A 22,921-nucleotide genomic window follows, 5' to 3' on the forward strand; every position below is an offset into this window, starting at 1 on the left:
ATAAAACCAAATTAAAAACAATGCTAACCTGATAAGATATTAAATTGCATCTTGTTTTTATTTACCTGGTTAATGTTGATAATATACTTCTTAGTCATTTCTGTATTTTCTCTGAATTGTTTAACTTACTTTGCCTATTTTACCTTGGCTTTATCATTTTTCCTATCAATCTACATGAATATTTTATATATTGAGTGTAAGACACCTTCATATTTTCCTGCTTCTGTATTTTACTTATGTTGCTTTTTGATTAATGAATTTTGAAATCTTTGGACTCAGATCTATCAGTATTTAGTTTTGGTTATGCATTTAATCTTAGTCCATCCCTGTAAGGCTCTGCAGCTTGCTTTTGAATGGAGAGTAGCTAAAGCAAATGGAAGAAATGGCAAGATAAAGAGCTGAACAGACGATTCAAAGAGCAGCTTGAGAAGACAGAGTCAATTATTATAACAAAATGCATAAAGACCTGGAGTTAGGAAACCCAAAAGGGGAACATGTTCAGCATTTCTCAAGCTGAAAGAATTGAAGAAAAAATTTAAGCCTGGAGTTGCAATATTGAAAGATTCCATGGGCAACATATTGAATGATGCAGGAAGAATCAAAAGAAGATGAAAGGAATACACAGAGTCACTGAACCAAAAAGAATTGGTCAGTGTTCATCCATTTCAGGAGGTGGCATATGTTCAAGAACCAATGGTATTGAAGGAAGAAGTTGAAACTGCACTGAAGGAATAGGTAAAGAATAAGCCTCCAGGAATTGACGGAATACCCACTGAGATGTTTCAACAAACAGATGCCCCACTGGAGGCACTCACTTGGCTATGCCAAGAGATTTGGAAGACAGCTACCTGTCCAACTGACTGGAAGAGATCCCTATTTGTACCCATTCCAAAGAAAGGTGATCCCACATAATGTGGAAATTATTGAATAGTATCATTCATTTCACAAGTAAGTAAAACCTTGCTGAAGATAATTGAAAAACAGTTGCAGCAGTATATTGACAGAGAACTTCCAGAAATGCAAGCTGGATTCAGAAGAGGATGTGGAATGAGGTATATCATTGGTGATGTCAGATGGATCTTGGCTGAAAGCAAAGAATACTAGAAAGATGTTTACTTGTGTTTTATTGACTATGCGAAAGCAGTCAGTTGTGCACATCATAACAATTTATGGATAACACTGAGAAGAAAGGGAATTCCAGAACACTTAATTATGGTCATAAGGAACCTGTACATAGACCAGGAGGCTGTCATTTGACAGAACAAGGGAATACTGCATGGTTTAAAGTCAGGAAGAAAGTGTGTCAGGATTGTATCCTTTCACCATACTTATTCCATCTGTATGCTGAACAGATAATCCGAGAAGCTAAACTATATAAAGAAGAGTGTAGCATCAGGATTGGAGGAAGAATCATTAACCTGTGATATGCAGATGACACAGTTTTGCTTGCTGAAAATGAAAATGACTTTAAGCACTTACTGATGAAGGTGTACAGTCTTCAGTATGGATTACATCGCAGCTTAAAATGAAAATACTCACAACTGGATCAATAAGCATCATCATGATTAATGGAGGAAAGAGTGAAGTTGTCAAAGGTTTCGTATTACTTGGATCCATAATCTACACCAATGGAAGCGGCAGTCAGGAAATCAGATGACATATTGCACTCGGCAAATCAGCTGCAGAAGTCCTTTTTAAAGTGCTGAAGAGCAAAGATGTGCCTTTGAAGACTGAGGTGTGCCTAACCCAAGCCATGGTGTTTTCAGTCACCTCATATGCATGTGAGAGCTGGAAAAAGAATAAGGAAAACCAAAGAAGAGTTGATGCCCTTGAGTTGGTGTTGGTGAAGAATACTGAAAGTACCATGGACTGCCAGAAGAACTCACTGATCTGTCCTGAAAGAAGTACAGCCAGAATGCTCCTTGGAAGTGAGATTGGACAGATTTCATCTGACTTACTTTGGTTGTGTTGTTAGAACGGACCATTCCCTGGAGAAGGTTATCATACTTGTTAAAGTAGAGGATCAACAAAAAAGAGGAAGGCTCTCAACAAGATGGATTGACACAGTGGCTGCAACAATGTGGCTCAGGTATAGCAGGGATTTTGAAGCTGGTACATGACCAGGCAGTGTTCCATTCTGTTGTACAGAGAGTCAGCTGACTCGACGGCACCAAACAACAACAACATCCCTGTAATCAATTAAGAAAATTTATACCTATCTATCTATAGATATAACTATCTATGTGCAGTCCCTGGGTTACACACATTTAACTTAGGGACAACTCATACTTGCCCTTCAATTTTACATGAATTTGCCCTCACTTTGAAATGATTGAACCAACAGGGGTTGACCTCATCCTTCCCAGTCTGTCTTAGTCCAGAAGCTCTGCAGAAACCTGTCCACCATGTGTGTTCCTGTTGGTATTTGAAATACTTGTGGCATAGCTTTCAGCCTCACAGCAACACCTAAGCCACCACAGTATGACAAACTGACAGACGAGTGGTGGGAACCAACCCCTGCTCACAACAAATTCTTCATCACAATCACCTTCACTTGCTGGATGTGCTGCTTTTAAATAATTGAAAAGACTTTGAGCCTTTTCCTGCACTAAAAACCAAACCAAATCTACTGCCATTGAGTTGATTCTGACTCATAGCAACACTGTAAGACAGAGTAGAACTGCTCCGTAGAGTTTCCAAGGTTGTAAATCTTTCCAGAAGTAGACTGCCTTATCTTTCTCCAGTAGAGTGGCTGATAGGTTTGAACCACTGACCTTTTGGTTAACAGCTGAATACTCTAACCACTGCATCACCAGTGCTCTTTTCTTGCACTAAAGTAAGGCTAAATAAGAACTATATGAACCTGTTACAACTTACCTACCAATTTGACTTAATGATTTATTTAGACCTAAAAACACACTTAAAAATGGATACTATTTCTAACCCAGGGACTGCCTGTATATAACATTTTTATATACATTTGGTTGTTTTGTGGTTTTTAAAAGTAATATTTAACTTTGTAATCTATCTGGAATTTTTTTTAACTTAAGCTATGAGATTTGAGGATCTATATTTTCTTTTTCTCCAAATATAGTATATTTCTTAATACATATATTATTCATATATGTCACTGCAGCTGACAATCAGTTAGGCTTTTAAGCACTTTTTTTTTTTTAATCTCTGAGCCCATTTTAGTGTGTCCGTGTAATTTTGGTATTATGGAAAGGAAAAAAAAAAAATACTTGCTTGGTTAACTTTTCTTTAAATTGTCATTTCATTAAAAAACAGAAACAGAAAAAAAAAAAAACCTCTTCTTAATATGTTCTTTCTATTTTCAACAATTACTGTGTGAGTAAACCTAGGGTACATTTCATAAACTGTTTTGTGCTTAAAAACTACAAATTTCATGAACTCAATCCCTGCCTGCAAAGAATTTAAAGAAAGCTGTCCCAATTTATGTAAATACTTAATTATCTTTGAGGTATTGTAAAATGTAGAAGGCATTGCTCTTTTATCTTTGTCTTTCATTTTCATTTGAAACTTTCTGCAGTTGCCTACTGAGTGTCAGTTGATATGCTTGATATTGGGACCTAAGCATGAATAGAAAGTACACAACCTATGGGATTATAGATGAGTACATGGTGTAAGTTGGAATATCAAATTAGATACAGAAGTGTAGTACAAAGAGAGAAAAGAGAAGGAAAAGCAAGGAAATAAGCTTGCAAAAGATTTGGTTAATCATTTGATTCATATCAATTTTAATAGATTAGCATTTATGCTTTTTAAGGATATAAGTCTTCTTAATTTAGCTGTCACCATTTATAAAATAACAAAATAATAAAAATAGAATTTCATTTCCATAAGATAACAGTGAAACATTAATTATGTAAAATGCTTGTTGATGGTAGAAGTTTGTTCACATTTCAATGATCATATAAATGAGATAGGGAAATAATTTGCTGCTTATTTAGAATATAGGTATGCTAATAAACCCTGCATCATGAACTACACCAAAATTAATAAATTGAATTTATATGTTGATATTTGGCATAAGTAAGTCTATATTGGTTAGATTTAAATTTTGCAAAAGTGCTTCTATAATAGAGAAAAGAGAATTCTGTGATGTGCTTCTTGATTTAGATAGGAAAAACATGACACCAAAGCCTAAGTTGTTTATTTCTTCTTCTTCATGTTGTCGTTTCCATCTGCATTGTATAGAATTTCGGTGTCTTTGTTGTGTTAGGTCCCGTCAAGTCAGTTCCTACTCACAGTGACTTCGTGCACAACAGAAACACTGCCCGTCCTGAGTCACCCCCTGTCTCTGCTATGCTTGAGCCCATTCTGGCCGCCGCTGTGTCAATCCATGTCATTGAGGGTCTTCCCATTTTCGCTGATCCTCTACTTTACCAAGCATGATATCCTTCTCCAAGGAGTGGACCCTTCTGACAACATGAACAAAGTAGGTAGCACGAAGTCTGGCCATTTTCACTTCTGAAGAGCATGCTGGTTGTTCCTCTTTCAAGACAGATTTGCTTGATCTTTTGGCAGTCCATGGTGTTCTCAGTATTCTTCATCAGCACCACAGTTCCAGTGCATCCACTCTTCCAGGGTCTTCTGTATTCACTGTCCAGCTTTCACATGCATATGAGGCTGTTGAAAACACAATGGCCTGAGTCAGGTGCACCTTAGTCTTCAAAGTGACATCTTTGTTCTTTAACACTTTAAATGGGTCTTTTGCAGCAGATGTGCTCAATGCAATATGTTGTTTTATTTCTTGACTGCTGCTGTTGTCTGTCATTTGTTATGATCCTCACAGTTGAATGCCTTTGCATAATCAATAAAATATAGGTAAATATCTTTCTGATAGTCTTTGCTTTCAGCCAACACCCATCTGACATCATCTGTTATATCCCTCGTTCTGCATCCTCTTCTGAATTGGTTTGAATATCTGTCAGTTCCCTGTCAATATATAACCATTTTTTTAATTGTCTTCAGCAAAATTTTACCTATGTGTGATATTAATTATATTGTTTGATAATTTCTACATTCTGTTGAATCACCGTTCTTTGGAATAAGCTCAAATATGGATCTCTTCCAGTCAGTTGGCTGGGTAGCTGCCCTCCAAATTTCTTGGCATAAACAAGTGAGCACTTCTAGTGCTACATCCATCTGTTGAAACATCTCAATTGCTGTTCTGTCAATTCCTAGAACCTTGTTTTTCAACAATTCCTTCAGTGACCTTAAAGGGCAGTATTAGTATATGATAAGAGCCTAGATTCTGGAGATAGCCTGTGTTTGAATCTCAACTGCCATTTACTAGTTATATGCAAGACGCTTAACTTTTCATTGTTTCTGTTGCATCATCTGTAAAATGATAGAATTGTTGTAAGAACTGACAAATTAATGTAAGTGAAGTGCTTGAAAAATGCCAGACACATGGTGAGCACTGTATAAGGACAGCTGCTGTTGCAGAGACAGCGGTGACTGGGATGGTGGATTCTTCTGTTGCTGGTACTTCTCTTTCTCCTCGTTCTTCATTTTTCCTGTTATTCTGCTTTTAATTTTACTTTCATCATTATTATTAAAGAAATCCTCCAAGAGTTACTAAAAATGCCATTGGTGATTATATCTATTGGATAACACTGTAGATGTGTCCTTAAGTTACTTCAGAAAAGAAATATAATGTGGAAACATTTCCAAAACTGCAAAGAAATTTACAAGTTTTTCTGCACTTGATTCCTTGCTGTGTTTTTCAGAATTAGTTCACTGCATAAAAGCAGTACCTACAAAGCTATGAGTGTGGGTGTGTGTGTGTGTGTATACACAGGTAAATTTATACAAAATTCAAGTGTGGTATTATTTTTACATAATCAGTATAGAATTGTAGATCAAGAATGAAGCGAGCACATTTTCATAGCTTAAATGCAGTAAAAATACAGAAAAGTGCAAACTCACTTTAATAGAAGTTGTGTTCTTTGTTTCCCATTATTATTCAGTTAGGTTGAAATTTGTATAGATACAGACAACTGACACACTAAAGAGGTCATGAAAGTTACATTTCAGGGTTGTTGTTTCTACCACCCTTTGCCCCAACGTTTTGCCCTCCAGGCCTATGGAGATCCTTCTGGCTCTGGTGTGTGTCGCTTGCACATATTAGAGCCAACGCCAGCAAAGAAGCATTGACCTAATACTTTCCACCCTCCCCTCCTAAACACTCCAAATTATTTTTCTTGTTACATCCTTGGATTTTATCACAGAGTTCCAGGAACTACCACATGAAAAGAGCTTCCATGATTACAGTACAACAGCAGTTGAAGACATTGCCTTTACAATGGTCAGTGCCTTTTAGTAAGCCCCATCTTTTAGAATTTAGTATTAGGAAAGATTCTCTCTCCTTTTAAAATTCTGGTTTCCATCTTAGATAATACACAAACATTATTTTAAAAGCAGCTTTTAAGATATAATTTACAAACCATATAATCCACCTATTTAAAGTGTCTAATTCAGTGATTTAGTATATCCACAGAGTAGTACAACTGCCACCACAGTTTCAATACATTTTCACCCCCTCCTTCCCAAAAAATCCTGTACCCTTTCGCAGTCACTCCTCACTTCTCTGTTGCCCTTCTCTGCCTACTTGCACTGCACCATCACTAATATACTTTCTGTTTCTATAGATTTGCATACTCTGGGCATTTCATGTAAATCCAAAACCAAATTCACTGCCATTGAGTCCATTCTGACTCATCCTAACCCCTTTGGGGTTTCCAAGGCAGTAAATCTTTATGGAAGTAGATTGCCCTATCTTCCTTCCGTGGAGTGCCTAGTTGGCTTGAACTGACAACCTTCTGGTTACTAGTCAAATGCCTTAGGCACTGTGCCACCAGAGCTCCTTTGCATGTAAGTAGAATCACATAATATCTGGCCTTTTGGACTGGCTTCTTTCACTTAGTGTGTTTTCAAAGATTATGCACAGTGAGCACAAGTGTGTTATTGTCTTTGATCTTCTTTCCCTCAGAGGTCAGGGGGAACTTGATAATGCTGTAGTGGCCAAGCTTGTTTCTCCTAAGGGGGTCCTTCTGAGGCTATTTGGGCTACCTTTGGAGCTGTGGTATCTTGGGCCACCAGGCGGTGGATGACATACAGATCTTTTTTTATGGTTCTGGACACCTTTCAGCCCTGTCTCCTTCGCCTTCAGCGCCTTTGCTTTCGCTTCAGTTGTAGGAGGGGCAGGAGCTTCCTCCTTCCCTTTTGGCACCATCTTCATAAAAATTGGTGACTTTGTTTTTAACATTTTTAGAAATCGCCAGATGGTTTTTCAAAGTGTCTGCACCATTTTGCATTCACACCAGCAAAGTATTCCAATTTTTCTATATCCTTCCCAATACTTGTTATCTGTCTCTCTGATTATGGACATTCGGTTGGGTGTGAAATGATATCTTATTGGGGTTTTCATGTATGTTTCCCTAATGACTAATTGAGGTGTTTTTTTTTTTTTTGGTTGTTGGCCATTTCTGTATCTTCTTTGGAGAAATATTGACTATTATGCCCATTTTTTCATTGGTTATTTATCATTTTATGATTGAGATATAAAAGTTCTTTACATATATATTCTAGATACAAGTCCCTTATATGTATATGACTCACAAATATTTGCTCCCATTCTGGAGGTTGTCATTTAACTTTCTTGATGGTGTCCTTTTAGGCACAAAAGATTGTAATTTTAATTAAGTCCAATATCTTTTTTCTTTGCCGCTGTGAATTAGAACCATATCTTTGTATAATTGAAAATCACAAACATTTAATCATATTTTTTAATGGTTTTATAGTTTTAGCCCTTATGTTTTCATCCATTTTGAATTAATTTTTGTATATTGTTTGAGGAAGAGTTCAACTTCATTCTCTTGCTTGTGGTAATCCGCTTGTACCAGCATCACTTGTTGAAGATACTGTTCTTTCTCCAGTCAATGATTTTGACACCCTTACCAAAAAATAAAATGACCATAAATGTAAAGGTTTGTTTTTGGATTCTCTATTTTATTGATCAATGTGTCTATCCTTATGCTGTACCACACTGTCAGTAAGTTTAAAAATTGAGAAATATGAGTCCTCCAACTTTGTTCTTTGTTTCAAGTTTTGGCTATTCTGTATCCCTTAATTTTTATTCCATTAACTTGTCAATTTCTACCAAAAAGAGAGAGAGAAAGAGAGATTTTTATAGGGAGTGTATTGAATCTGTAGATGAATTTGGGAATATTACCATTTTAGCACTACTGAATCTTCAATCCATGAACATGGGGGCGTCTTTCCATTTATTTAGATCATCTTTACTTTCTTCTAGCAGTGTTTTCTAGTTTTTGAACTATAAATTTTTTACTCTTTGATGAATTTGTCTCTACACGCTCTATTTTAATTTTTTGTGAAAATACGCATAACAAAATGTACACCCACACAGAGTTTCCTACACGTACAGTTCACTGACATTGGTTACCTTCTTTACATAGAGTCACTATGATCACTGTCTCTACCCATATTTATCCACCACCATTAATTTTGAATCTCTGTACCTTAAACTTTTCCTCTGTGTTTTAGAGTTACTGTTATCAATTTGATCTCATATAGATAATTTTTTAAAAGAGTTCAGTACTGAAAGTGAACATGCTTTACTAGTTAAGCTAAACGGTTTTTAAAGATTACTTCATGGAACAGTTTCAGTCTAAGACTTAAAGATTATCAATAGATTTGTGGGTTCCCCCAGTCCCAATGGGGCCAGTAAATTTGTTTTCTATAAGAATTTAAAGTTATCTTCCAAATTATTCCTCCTTTTGACTACGATCTGTCTATTGGGTCCTTGATCAAAACATTCGGTAATAGAAATCCCATTCTACTGGTCTTAGTGGCAAAGAAAGTAGTAGTACATGGAGACAATTAGACCTGTTCATTTCCTTCTTTGATTCCTTGGTTTCATTCCTCTGTAGTTCTAGGTGAATAGAGACTAATGCTTGCATCTTAAATGGAGAGTCACAAGCCTTCAAGACCCTAGACACTACTCACTGAACTGGGAGGTAGAACATATACTCTGAAAACAATATTAGGCCAGTTGACTGAAAAGACCTCAAAACCATGACCCTAAACCTTCAAACCAAGAAAACTAATCTCATGTAGTAGTTAATTGTACCTAAGTAGTATCAACAACTGCTGCCTCTCATTCATCTGTTTAATTTATGTTTAAAATTATATATAACACTATATTTTCCATTTCATTATTTTTCTGGTGTACATTTTAGTGATACCAGTTACATTTGTCAAGGTATATAACCATTACTCAGTTGGTGCAGAATTTCCCATCACCATAAACAAAAATTCACTACTTCACAGAAATTGATTCTCTCTCCCTCCCTCTTCCCATCCCTGGTAACAGTAGTTAACCATTGCTCTCTGTATATTGTCAATTATAACATGTAAGTTAGTTCACACAATATTTGTCATTTTGTGATCGACTTATTTCATTCAGCATAATGTCTTTGAGAGTCATCATGTTGTAATATGTATCAGAACTTCATTTCTCTTCCTAAGTATTCTTTTTAATGCTATTATAAATGGAATTGTTTTCTTAATTTCATTTTTGGCTTGTTCATTGCTAATGTACAGAGTACAATTGATTTTTTATGGGAATATATACAGCCAAACATATATCCATTCACAGTTTCTGCATGTACACTTCAATGACATCGGTTAGTACTTCAGAATATGCCACTGTTCTCACTATCTCTGTCCAACTGTTACATTGCTGTTACTTTAGACACTGCTTTTTTCTGTAAACCTAACACTAACCTTACACCAAACACCTAATCCTAATCATACATTTAACTGTGTCTGTAACCTTTTACCTAACCCTAATCCTAACTCTAAACCCTACTGTAACTCTAACAATAACCCTAAACTTAACCTTATGATTAAATCCTAACCCTAACCACAAATCTAACATAACCTAACTGTAACTCTTAACTTCGCCCTAATCCTAACCCTAATGCCTACCCTGAACATAACATTTACCCTAAAACTAAAAAAGAACCCTAACCCCTAACCTCAAAAATAACTCTAACCCTAACCCCTAACCCTAAAATTAGACCAAGCTCTAGGCCTAGATTTTTTCCAATACTTATTAATTAATGCTAATTGTAATCTTACAGATAATCAAATCCACTAAAGCCTAACCTCTTAACCTCTAATAGCCCTTACCCTAACCCTGAGTCTAACCTAAACATAACCCTAATCCTAACCCAAACCCTAACCCTACTACTAGATGAAGGCTTAGGCCTCGATATAGTCCATCCTCTAACGCTAAATGTAATCCTAACCCTCACTCTCACATCTAACCATAAACCCTAACCCCTAATACTTCAATCCTAACTGTAAACCTAAATATAATATCCCTTCACCTTTAACAGTAAACCTAAATATAACACTAGACTAAGCCCTTGGCCTAGCCCTATCACAACCCCTAACCTTAACACATAACCCCTAATCTGAATTCTAACATTAAACCTAACCTAACCTTAACTCTAACACTACACATAGCCCTAGGCCAAGACCTCCTAGGCCAAAACTCAACGCTAAGCCTCACCCTAAAAGTACTACTGTCCATACCCCTAATCTTAACCTTAACATTAGGACAAGCCCTAGCCCAAGGCCTAATACTAAGCTTAAACTGAAATTTGACTGATAATCCCTAACCATAATGCTTAACCATAATCTCATAACCATAACCATAAACCTGACCCCTACCCCTGACACCAAATCCTTAATCCTAACTGTAACTTTAACACTAGACCAAGCCTTGGGCCTAACCCTAGCCAACCCATAATCTTCATTTATTTATTTATTATTTTAAGAGCTTGTTTTACATTCAACGTTATGTGTACATCTAGTTTCACTCCCCATTTACCATGTCCAACCCCAACCCAGTCTCCTCCCCTCCCTACCCTGCAGTCCTCCCCTGGTGCCCCTCGTATTTATGCACTCCTGTTTGTCCTGCATTTCCTCGATTTGAATGTTGGTCCTCTGGTGCCCTGTGGTCTATTGCTCTAAGGGATGTATTACCATAGAGTATGTGGGTGTGTCATCCTGGGTTGAGTGGTCTGCATGTACATCTTGTTAACCATTGGGCTGAGAGCCAGCCCCTGGGGGTGCATTTTATTCCAGGCGAAGGATGTATTCCAGGGCCATAGTATTGGGGGTATTGTCAGATTTCATCTGACCAGTAATTCTGGTCATCATTGAGTTTTGGGGTTTTGTTCCTAGACACTGCTTTTTAAAGTTCTCACTTGCACTGTTGTCAATTTGAGCTCATAGGTAATTCTTTGTAAGGATGCAGTGCTCAAGGCAATTTGACCTAAACTGTTGTTTTAGTTTAAGGCTTCATGGGATAGTTTTGGTTCAAGGTTTAAAGAATATTCTGGACAATAGATTCAGGAGTCCCTCAAATCTCAATCCATTAAGTCTAGCTTCCATATGAATTTGAAGTTCTGTTCCCCAATTTTTTCCTTTTAATCAGGATCCATCTATTGGATCCCTAATCAAAACATTCAATAATGGTAACCAGGTGCCATCCATTTCTTCTAGTCTCAGTAGCAGAAGAAGTAGTAGTTTGTGGACACAGTTAAAAGTACAGTCCATTTGCTTCTCCAATTCTTCTGTCTCCTTTTTCTTCTGCTATTCTAGGTGAATAGATTATTATTTTTGTAATTTGGGTGGCCATTCACAAGCTTTTAAGACCTCAGGCACTACTCACCAAAGTTAAAAAATAAACTCTAAATACAATATTAAGCTAACTGAATGGATAAACCCACAGAGCAATGACTCTAAACCTTTAAACCAAGAAAATGAATCCCTTGAAGTGTTTAGGTGTACCTAAGCAATGTCAGCAGGCATAACCTTTGTGTTTTTGTTATTTTTGACCGCTGTTGTAGTTATAAATTATATAAAATACTTTACTTGCCATTTTGCATTCTTCTTCCAAGTGTACAGTTTAGTGATAACAGCTACATTTACAATTGATTTTTGTATATTGATCTTGTACTCTAGCTGAATGTTTTAATTTTAATAGTTTTTTTTTTTTTTGTGGGTGCCTTAGGATTTTCTATATGCAAAATTATGTTGTTTGTGAAAATAATTTTATTTCTTCCCTCCCAATCTAGCTGTCTTTTCTTTCATTTTCTTACATAATTTCCTGGCTGATCGCTCCAGCATAATGTTGAATAAAAGTGAGAAAAATATATATCCTTGTCTTGCTCTTGATGTTTGGGGAAAAGCATTCATTTTTTTTTCACCATGAATTATGTTAGCTATGAGTTTTTTGTAGACACACTTTCCAAGTTGAGGAAATTGCATTCCATTGCTTGTTTTTTTTAAATCTTTTTATCATGAGTGTTGAAATTTGCCAAATGCTTTTTTTCTACATCTGTTGAAAGGTAAAAGTTAGAAACAGAAGAAGTATCATTAGGTGGTAAATATGACCTTGGTGAGAGAAATGATGACAGAGATCGCATGATAGAATTTTGCAAGACCAATGTATATGATAGAATTTTGCAAGACCGATGACTTAGTCATTGCAAATACCGTTTTTTAACAACATAAATGGTGACTATACACAAGGACTATGCCAGATAAAATACCCAAGAATCAAATTGACTACATCTGGGCAAAGAGACAATGGGGAAGCTCAATATCCTCAGTTAGAACAAGGCTCGGGGGTAAATGTGGAACAAAACAGCAATTGTTCCTATGCAAATTAAAGTGGAAGGTAAACAAAATTTTAAGAAAGTCCATGAGAGCCAAAATACAATCTTGAGTATATTGTGCTTGAATTTAGGGACCAATTGAAGAATAGATTTGGCTCATTGAATACCAGTGACTGAAGACCAGAAGAATTGTGGGATGACATCAAGCATATCATATATCGTATATGAAGAAAGCAAAAGATTATGAAAAGACAGGAAAGGAAGAAAAGACTAAAATGGATAACATAAGAGACTGTGAAACTTGCTCTTGGACAGAGAGGAGCTAAAGAGAATGAAAGAAATGATGAAGTAAAAGAGCTGAACAGAAGATTTCAAAGACCAACTTGAGAAGACAAAGTCATGTATTATAGTGAAATGTGGAAAGACCTGAAGTTAGAAAATCAAAAGGGAACAACCTACTTGGAATTTCTCAAGCTGAAAGAACTGAAGAAAAAAAGAAAATCAAGCCTTGAGTTGCAATATTGAAGGATTCTGTGGACAAAATATTGAACAATGCAGGCAGCATCAAAAGAAGATGGAAGGAATGAATACACAGAATCACTGTACCAAAAAAATTGGTCAGTGTTCAGCCAATTCAGGAGGTAGCATATGCTCGAGAACTAATGGTATTAAAGGAAGAAGTCCAAGCTACACTGAAGGAATTGGTGAAAAACAAGGTTCCAGGAATTTATGGAATACCCACTGTGATGTTTCAACAAATGAATACAATGGTGGAAGCACTTACTTACTTATTCCCCAAATTTGTAAGATAGCTACCTGGCCAACCGGCTGGAAGAGATCCATATTTGTGCCCATTCCAATGAAAGGTGATCCAACGAAATGGATAAATTATTGAACACTATCACAAATGGGAGTTCTGGTGGTGTAGTGCCTAAGGCTTTTGATTGCTAACCAGAAGGCTGGCAATTCAAACCCACCAGCCACTCCTCAGAAGGAAAACTGGGCAATGTACTTCCATAGAGATACCACCTTGGAAACACAAGGAGTGGTCGCTGAGTGGAACCAACTTGATGGCAGTGAGGTTTTTTTTTTTTTTTTTTTTTGGTCACTAAAATATCACACACAAGTAAAACTGCCAGAAATTCCAGCCGGATTCTGAAGAACAAGACCCAATGGGGGTCCACTATGAGTCAGAATCGACTCAATGGCATTGGGTTTGGTTTGTTTTTGTTTTTTGGTTCCATAGTCAATGCCCACAGAAGCAGCAGTCAAGAAATCAAATGACATATTTCTCTGGGCAAATATACCTGAAAATACCTCTTTAAAGTGTTAAAGAGCAAAGATACTATTTTGAAGACTAAGGTGTGCCTGACCCAAGCCTTGGCGTTTTCATTAGCTTCATATGTATATGAGAACTGGAGAATGAATAAGGAAGACTGAAGAAAAATCGATGCCTTTGAATTGGGGTATTGTAAAAGAATGTTGAACATACCAGGACTACTAGAAAAATGAATCAATCTGTCTTTGAGGAAGCACAGCCAGAATGCCCACTTACTTTGGTCATGTTGTCTGAAGGGACCAATCCCTGGAGAAGGATATTACACTTGGTAAAGTAGATGGTCAGCAAAAAGGGCAAAGATGCTCAACAAAATGGATTGACCTAGTGGCTGTATGATGGGCTCAAGGATAGCAACAGTTGTACAGATAGTGCAAGACCAAGTAGTGTTTTGTTCTGTTTACATAGGCTTGCTACACAGTGGAACTCACTTGATGGCACCGGTGAAATAAAATAAAATGAAAAAAATTTTTTTTTCTTTATTTCATTAATTTCTACTATAATCTTTGTTTTTCTTTTCATTCTGCTTCCTTTAGATTTAATTTGCTCTTTTTCATCTACAGTCTTGAGTTGGAAGAACAGACTATTGACTTGAGATTTTCATTCTGTGTTAATATAGTTATTTACAGCATAAATTTCCCTCTAAACACTGCTTTAGCTGTGTCCCATAAATTTTGGTATGTTCTTTTCATTGATTAGTTTAAAAGTACATAAAGTATTTTCCATTTGAGTTCTTCCTTGACTCGATCGTCACTTAGAGATGTATTGTTTAAGTTCCACATACTTGTGAATTTCCCAAATATCTTTCTGTTATGATTGTCATTTCATTTCATTGTCATTGGAGAACATACTTTGTATGATTTAAATCCTTTTAAAGTTATTGAGGCTTGTTTTATGACCTAGCATATAATCTATCCTGGAGAACATTGCCTATGAGAATATGCATGTGGACTTAAGAAGAAGAATATGTACTCTACTCATTGGATGGTTTTGCAGATGTCTGTTAGGTTTATTTCATTTATAGTTCTGTACAAATTCATTTTTGCTAATGCGACTTCCCTTCTCTCTTTTTAGTTGATGAATTAATCAGTCCTAAAGACCTTGATCCAGTCCAACGCTATATCCCACTACAGAATCAACGTAACGTGAGCATGAGATTTTCCAATCAGGTAAAGGGATCTTTTTTCTTTATCTAGACTTAACCGAAGACTTTAAAGGTTAATTGAAGAAGAAATTTTATTCTGAATAGGTTTTTATTGCTCCTACTTAATGTCAAAGCTTCTCCTTCTTATAATTAGTTAAGATTTACTTGTGTAAAAGGCTATTTGTTAATAAGGAAGTAGGAGTTAGAGGTGTCCAGCACAGTGCCATTCAGGTAAACACTGTCATCTTCAAAATGGTTGCATTTGAGGTGTCAGGTATCTTTGAGAATACATAGAGCGTGGGGCTGGTTGGACAAGAGATGAGATGGTGATATTATTGAAGAGAGTCAGGACCAGTGAAAGGCCCTGTGCCTGCACTGTCTCTCCAGTTCTGTGACTCCTTGACAGGTCTAAGTGGCTGACAGAGTTGTTCTTAGTACTTGGTGACATGTCAGGGTAGAGAACAGCTTTAAAATCTTTACATTTAGTTGCTATGGATGCAGTCTGTGTTGTGTCAACAAAATAAGTGTTTGCAGGATCAGAAAGATTGATGTTGACTTGAGAAAACCCTGAAATATTAAATGATACCAGTGATGCGAATTGTTAAAATGAAAACATTGTGGATTGTGGAGACTGCCTGAGGAGAAAGGGAATGAACCTTAGTGTGTGCCTAGGATTCCAAGTAGTTAATGTGCATTTAATAAGAGTAGCATCAGCAGTTACAGAAGAAATGCTTAGAAAATTGAAATGCAGGTACACATATACATAACTGTAACACAAAAACACGTATGTATGTATACATATATAGTTGCATGTATGTATGTATACACACACACACTTTCCCAAGGCATAATAAATGTTTGTTTTGCTGGTCTTCACCAAATCATTTAATTACTCTGAGTGGCTTATAGATGAGAGGCTCTTTGAGAGGCTTGTAAATAAATGTTAAATTTTCCTCAAGAACATGCAATCTTTATATTAATATGTGTGATAAAATTTCTCACTATCCTACTAGCTCCTCTAAGGTATAGATTTGACTTGTTACCACTTGTGTCAGTACGATGCAACTGTACATTTTGTTCTGTGGAAATGGTGGTATGGTAGTGCTAAAAGGGCAGGGAGGCACCATCTTCTGACCTCCTCTAACCACACAAGAGGAAGACAGAATCACCATCAATAGCCCAAGGCCTATTCCTGCAAGGCCAGACATGCTGCTTCCCTCCAGCCCTTACACCAACCGTTCCTCCTGTAGCACCCAAAGCCTATCTGCCAGGTTTGATAATTCACTGCAGTGGCTATGCAGAACTCACAGATTATGGGGTTAATTAGGGAAGGACCAGGCTACAATTCAAGTTAAGGAACAATGTTCAGTCTCTCTCAGCCTGCTGTCTCTCACCCTGCAGTTTCTCTCAATCTCTCTCCCAGCAGTTCGTGTCTCTCGGTGTCTCTTTCTCAGCAGTGCATGTCTCTCGGTGTCTCTTTTTCAGCAGCTTGTGTCTCTCAGGAGCGTGTTTCTCTCAGCAACATGTCTTCCTCAGCCAGAGGTCAAAGAGAGAGACTTCTGCCTCTAGGAGGCCAGATAATAACATCAGAATTCTAAGCACCTGAGAGAGAGTGAACTTCCCAGAACATTCCTTTGTGCCACGCCCAAAAGATATACCCCAGGTGGATAACTTTTACAATCAGGAGCTTCTCAGTTCCTCACAGCAAATTCCACCACAGAGTTTACAAAGACTTATGGCTAGAAAAGCCATTCCAGGTAATTTACTACACCGCAGGTAATATCTCACCTCTTCTACCTTCACAAGGAGGAGGAAAGAGAATCAATTTGAATGTCAGCCCAAAGCTGATTCTTATGAGGTGAAGGTCATACATATCTCCATCCTCCAACCTTTTTACCGAATCTGACACCAGCCATCCCCTCCCGTGGCTCTCTTTACTTCTCTGTGAGGTTCAATAATTCATTCAATAATTCTCACAGAACTCACAGATAATAATACAATTATAGGATTTATTAGGGAAGTAACAGGTTACAATTCAGGATCAAGGTCAACAGACTACAACTTAGGATCAGGATCAGGAATCATGTAGGCAAAATCTCTCTTCTTCAGTGCAGAGTAGCTCTCTGCTCCTCTTGGCCATGCAGTGTTCCTCTGGGCCTCCTCAGGACAAGCTCCTTTTGACCCCCTCAGGACTGGCTCCTATCAGTTCCACAGGCCAGGCCTCCTTTCTCAGCCTTCCTGTGACCCTGCTCAAGCCTAGCCTCTTCCCTGCTTGGTCAATTATCACAAAGCTCTTTAGCTCTGCCAACAATTGCCTGGAGATGCCCCACTCTGCCAGGAAACCTCTTGCCCAAAGACTCTCAGCTCTCTTGCTTCATGGTTTTGCCTGCACTCTTGCTCCATGGGTCAGGAAGCCCACCGCACTGTCTCTTGGTTCTGCTGCCACCGTATCTCTGCCACTGCTTCTTGCTGTCTCATGCCATCAGCAATGTTATCAGCTCCCTCCCTTCCTCTCTCTCTCTCTCTCTCTGTCTCCTGGGTCTAGAAGGTTATCAGCACTGGGACCCTGATTACAAAGAAAACTCTCTGCCCAGATATTCTTCCTGATGATAGTGAGATTCCTACCTCTGCTCTGGGATTAACTCTCTTTCAAGCCTAGCAGGATGGCAAAACTGACCAATCCCTTCATTAGGGTTCCATATACCTTATTTTCATGGTCCCACCCCTACAGAAGGGCCACACATCTTATTTGCATTATTAGCAAGTTATCCAGTCCCTTTGGTGGGCCATAAGCCCCTTCTTTGCATAGTCCCACCCAATCATTGTGTGGGAGTTAAAAGAACCATGCATGGCTGAAAGGGCCACATTAAGTCATTCACTATACCACATGTATGTATATGAGCTGTGAAGAAGTGGTCAAATGGGGAATACATATGTGACAATTAAGGTTACGTGTCAACTTGGCTGGGCCTGGTTTTGAGTGGCTGGGTAGCTGGATGTAATTATTCCCTGTGATGAGAATGGTAATCAACTCCCTCATAGAATCTACTGTGAGCAGCTGAGTAGCTACCTTAGGAGTTTGGTCTGCTTCCAGTATATAAGAAGATGCTTTGAGAATGGTCTGAGCTTTTTTGGCCTGCTTGGTCCCTGCATGTAGCTGAGTCTTCATTCAGCAGTGTGCCACAATTGCCTACCAATCTTGGGGCTTGAACTAGTGGCCTGCCATGTTGCTTAATATTCTTGGGACTGTGCCATTTTACTGGTCGGCCTTGGGTTTTATCAGCCTCATCAGCTAGCAGTTGTTCAAGGTAAGAGATACTTCCAGCATCAGTGGGCCGGGAGCAAGAGGCAGAGCTGAAGCCCAAGGTCAAGGGGCTTTCACCCAGGCCTTGGAGCTGACACTTTGAACTCGGACTTGTAGCCTTGTAAACTGAAAGAGAATAAATCCCTGTTTGCTGAAGTCATCTACCTGTGGTATTTTTGTTAGAGTGACACTAGAGAACCAAGGAGCTCTGTTATAGTGCCTAAGGCACTTGACTGCTAACCAGAATGTTGTTAGCAGTTCAAACCCACCAGCCACTCCGTGGAAGGAAGACTGGGCAATCTACTTCCATAAAGATTTACCACCTCAGAAACCCAAAGGGGGTCGCTATGTGTTGGAATTGACTCAATGGCAGTGAGTTTGATTTTTTGGCTTAGAAAACAAAAACAATACCTATCTTCATATTACCCAATGCCTTAACTCTGAGCTATTTTTAAGACTAGTGGGTTTATTTACATAGTACTTCACATACCTGATCTGCTTCTCTAGGATCATGAAACCTCAAAGCCTTTTCTTAGAAAATAAAGCAATAGGGGCATGGGTTTGAGATGTTCAGAGCAGGAGCCAGAGAATATCAAGGCATTTTATAGGCACATAACTAATAAAATCAGCTATTTAAACAGTTATTTCATGCTTGACACATATGTTGTGTGTCATCAAGTTGATTCTGACTCATAGAGAGTAGAACTGCCCTACAGGGTTTCCAACGCCATAATCTTTATGAAAGCAGACTGCCACGTCGTTCTGTTCAGAGTGACTAGTTAGGTCAAACTGTCAGCCTTTCAGTTTAGCAGACAAGCACTTAACCACTGCTACACCAGGGCTCCTTTTCACACATATAAGCAAGATTATCAGTTATGTGTAATTTCTGGCATAAAATGTATTTGCAACTCTCACCCAGTCAAGAAAGCTTATCAGAGTACAGTTGAGTGATAGAGCATCCACTCTAATATATATTGTATTTTATGGAAATCATGTACTAGTTTTGCTACTAAATTACCTGTGGCACCCTCCAGTGGAGCTAGCCTCTAGCTAAGAGTAGTTCTAGAGTAAGGATTGGGGCGCCTCTTCTGCACCCATATGGTATATTACATCTGTGCAGTTATACATAGTTTTGAAAGGAAGGTGATAAGGAGGATCCATAGCAGAAAACTACTGGGAGCTGACATGCTCCCATCTGTTGACAGGTTGTGGTGGTGTATAAAATGGTGAGAATTACTTGCCATTCTCTTAGCCATTTTAAAGCCATACCCAAGACCTGGCACACTCATGTCCATTGCTGGGACTGGATAACTCATAGAGTGATGAAATGAGGAGTTAGACATTTCCCTAAGGGTACCAAATTGAAGAAACCAAACTCACTGCTTTCGAGTTGATTCAACTCATAGCGGCCCCTCCTTAGGTTTCCAAAGTGGTATCTCTACAGATACCCCCAAGCAGCAGCAAAAGCAGAGGGGAAAGGAAAGGAAAGCCAGAGCATCCAGGACAGAGCAAGTAAGTGGCAGAGGCATCCAGGTGAGGGGAGGGACCCAGCCCCAACCCCCAAGCAGCAGGACAAGTAAAGGGAAAAGGAAAGGAAAGCCAGGGCATCCAGGATAGAGTGAGCAAGCAATCCTGGTAAGGGGAGGGTGGAGAGGTTTCAAACAGCTAAAGGAGACAAACTTGTCTGTTGGTTTTTCATGCTCTGGTAGCGCGTTGCTGTGAGGCTTGAGGCAGTGCCACCGGTGTTTCAAATGCCAGCCGGGTTGCACATGGTGCACAGATTTCGGCACAGCTTGCAGACTGAGACAGACTAGGAAGAAGGAGGAGGCCATCCACTTCTCAAAGAATTGGCCAGGGAAAGCCTTATGATAATAGCAGAGAAACGCTGTCTGTTACATTACTGGGCAACTATATGAATAGCCCAGAAACACTGTCTGATAAAAAGCAGGATGACAAGCCACTTAGGTTGGAAGCCTCTCAAAATAAGACTAGGAAAGAGCTGCATCATCAGAAAAGAACCATCCTTACTGATATGGATAAAGTAAAGCTTTCGAGACCTCCAATTGCTGACGTGACACGACTCAAATTGAGGAGAAACAGCTGCAAACACCCATTAGTAATCAGAACATGGAATGTATGAAGTATGAATCTAAGAAAATTGGAACTTGTCAAAAATGAAATGGAGTAGTCAGAGGGGACATCAAGCTCAATTGGCATAACATACTACACGAAATATTGTTCCACCTCCTACTCTGGCAAGTAGCGACTGGGATATTAAAAGCTTGCAAGCAGCCATCTATATGCAACGATGGGTCTCTCCTCATCCAGAGGAAAGAAGAATAAAGAAAACCAAAGATTCATGGAAACAAGTAGTCCTTGTGACTGGTACATGATGTGATCCGCAACCTATATGACTATGAGACCAGAAGAACTAGATGGTGCCCGGCTACCACTAGTAACCACTCAGAAGGGGATCTATGTAGGAGATCCTGGATAGAGAGGGAGAACAATGTGGAACAAAACTCAAAATCATCTGGGAAAAAAAGGGGGGGGGGGACCAGGTTTGCTGGTCTGATGGAGCCTGGTGGAACCACTGAGACTATGATCCCTAGCTTCCCTTCAGGTCTGGAATTGAACCCACAACTGTGACCAAACAAAAGATAGGCGTATGACTTGAACATGGACCTGAGGTGGATACACTCTTTGGAGAGAACAATCATGGGAGGAAGAAGGGCTGTTTATGCACGGAAAGACAGTGCAGGGGGCAGGAGTGAATGGAGGGATGGACACAGGGAAGAGGTAACTATAGGGAGGAAGTGGGAGGGGAGCTGTTGCATTGGGGTAAATTGTAGTCAATGTCATGTGACAACGTGTGTGTGAACTGCTGTATGGAAAGTGAATTTGCTCTGTAAACTTTCACCCAATCACAATAAAAAAAAAAAAAAAATGACATGAAATACATAAAGATGGTATTTAAGGCATTAGTGAGCTGAAGTGGACTGGTTTTGGCCATTTTGAATCAGACAACCATATGATCTACTATACCAGGAGTGACAATTTGAAGAGGAATGCTGTGGCATTCATCATCACAAAGGATATTTCAGGATCTGTCTTGAAGTACAATGCTGTCAGTGATAGGATAATATCTGTATAAGGAAGATGGGGCAATCTACTTCCGTAGTGATACTGCCTTGGAAACCCAAGGAGGGGTCGCTATGAGTCAGGTCTGACTCAACAGCACATAATAATAATACAAGGAAGACCAGTTAATACAGCTCTTATTCAAATTTACACACCAACCATCAAAGCCAAAGATGAGGAAATTGAAGATTTTTATCAACTTCCACAGTCTGAAATTGACCGAAAGTGCAATCAAGATGTGTTAATTCGCACTGGGGACTGGAATGCAAAATTTGGAAACAAAGAAGAGTCACCAGTAGTTGGAAAATATGGCCTTGGTGACAGAAATAATGCTGGAGATTGCATGATAGAATTTTGCAAGACCAACAATTTATTCATTGCAAATACCTTTTTTCAACAAAACAAACAGCATCTATACATGTGGACTTCACCAGATGGAATGCACAGGAATCATACTGACTATATCTGTAGAAAGAGGAGATGGAAAAGCTCAATATCCTCGGCCAAAACAAGGCCAGGAGCTGATTGTGGAACAGACCATCAACTGCTCTTATGCAAGTTCAACTTGACGTTGAAGACAATTAAAACAAGTCCACAAGAGCCAAAATATGACCTTGAATATATCCCTCTTGAATTTAGAGACCATCTAAAGAATAGATTTGATGCATTGAATACCAGTGACTAAAAACCAGAAGAATTATGGGATTACATCAAGAACATCATCCATGAAGAAAGCAAGAAATCATCAAAAATATGAGAAAAAAAAAGAAAAGACCAAAATGGATGACAGAAGACATTCTGAAGCTTGCACTTGAGCAGAGATTACCAAAGCAAATGGAAGAACTGACAAGATAAAAGAGCTGAACAGAAGATTTAAAAGAGCAGCTCAAACAGACAAAGCCAATTACTATAATGAAATGTGCAAAGACCTGGAGTTAGAAAACCAAAAGGGAAGAACACACTCAGCATTTCTCAAGCTGAAAGAACTAAGGAAAAATTTAAGCCCCGAGTTGCAATATTGAAAGATTCTATGGGCAAAATATTGAACGATACAGGAAGCATCAAAGGAAGATGGAAGGAATACACAGTCACTGTATAAAAAGAACTGATAGATCTTCATCCATTTCAGGAGATGGCATGTAATCAAGAACAAATGATATTGAAGGAAGAAATCGAAGCTGCAGTGAAGCAATTGCTGAAGAACAAGGCTCCAGGAATTGATGGAATACCCATTGAGATGTTTCAACAATAGA

At 38.5% G+C, this 22,921-nt stretch overlaps 1 protein-coding gene across 1 annotated transcript in view; it reads left to right on the forward strand.

Moving 5' to 3' along the window:
- The window catches only part of PHKB (phosphorylase kinase regulatory subunit beta), a 286,088-nt gene that overhangs the window by 162,987 nt on the left and 100,180 nt on the right, over positions 1-22,921 (forward strand). The window contains exon 14 of the mRNA XM_007947818.1: positions 15,154-15,248. Within this exon, the coding sequence (XP_007946009.1) occupies positions 15,154-15,248 (95 nt within the window). The remainder of the gene's footprint in view (positions 1-15,153; positions 15,249-22,921) is intronic.

Source organism: Orycteropus afer, unplaced genomic scaffold, assembly GCF_000298275.1.
Source record: "Orycteropus afer afer isolate SDZICR_OR568_19922 unplaced genomic scaffold, OryAfe1.0 scaffold00009, whole genome shotgun sequence".
Lineage (NCBI taxonomy): Eukaryota > Metazoa > Chordata > Mammalia > Tubulidentata > Orycteropodidae > Orycteropus > Orycteropus afer.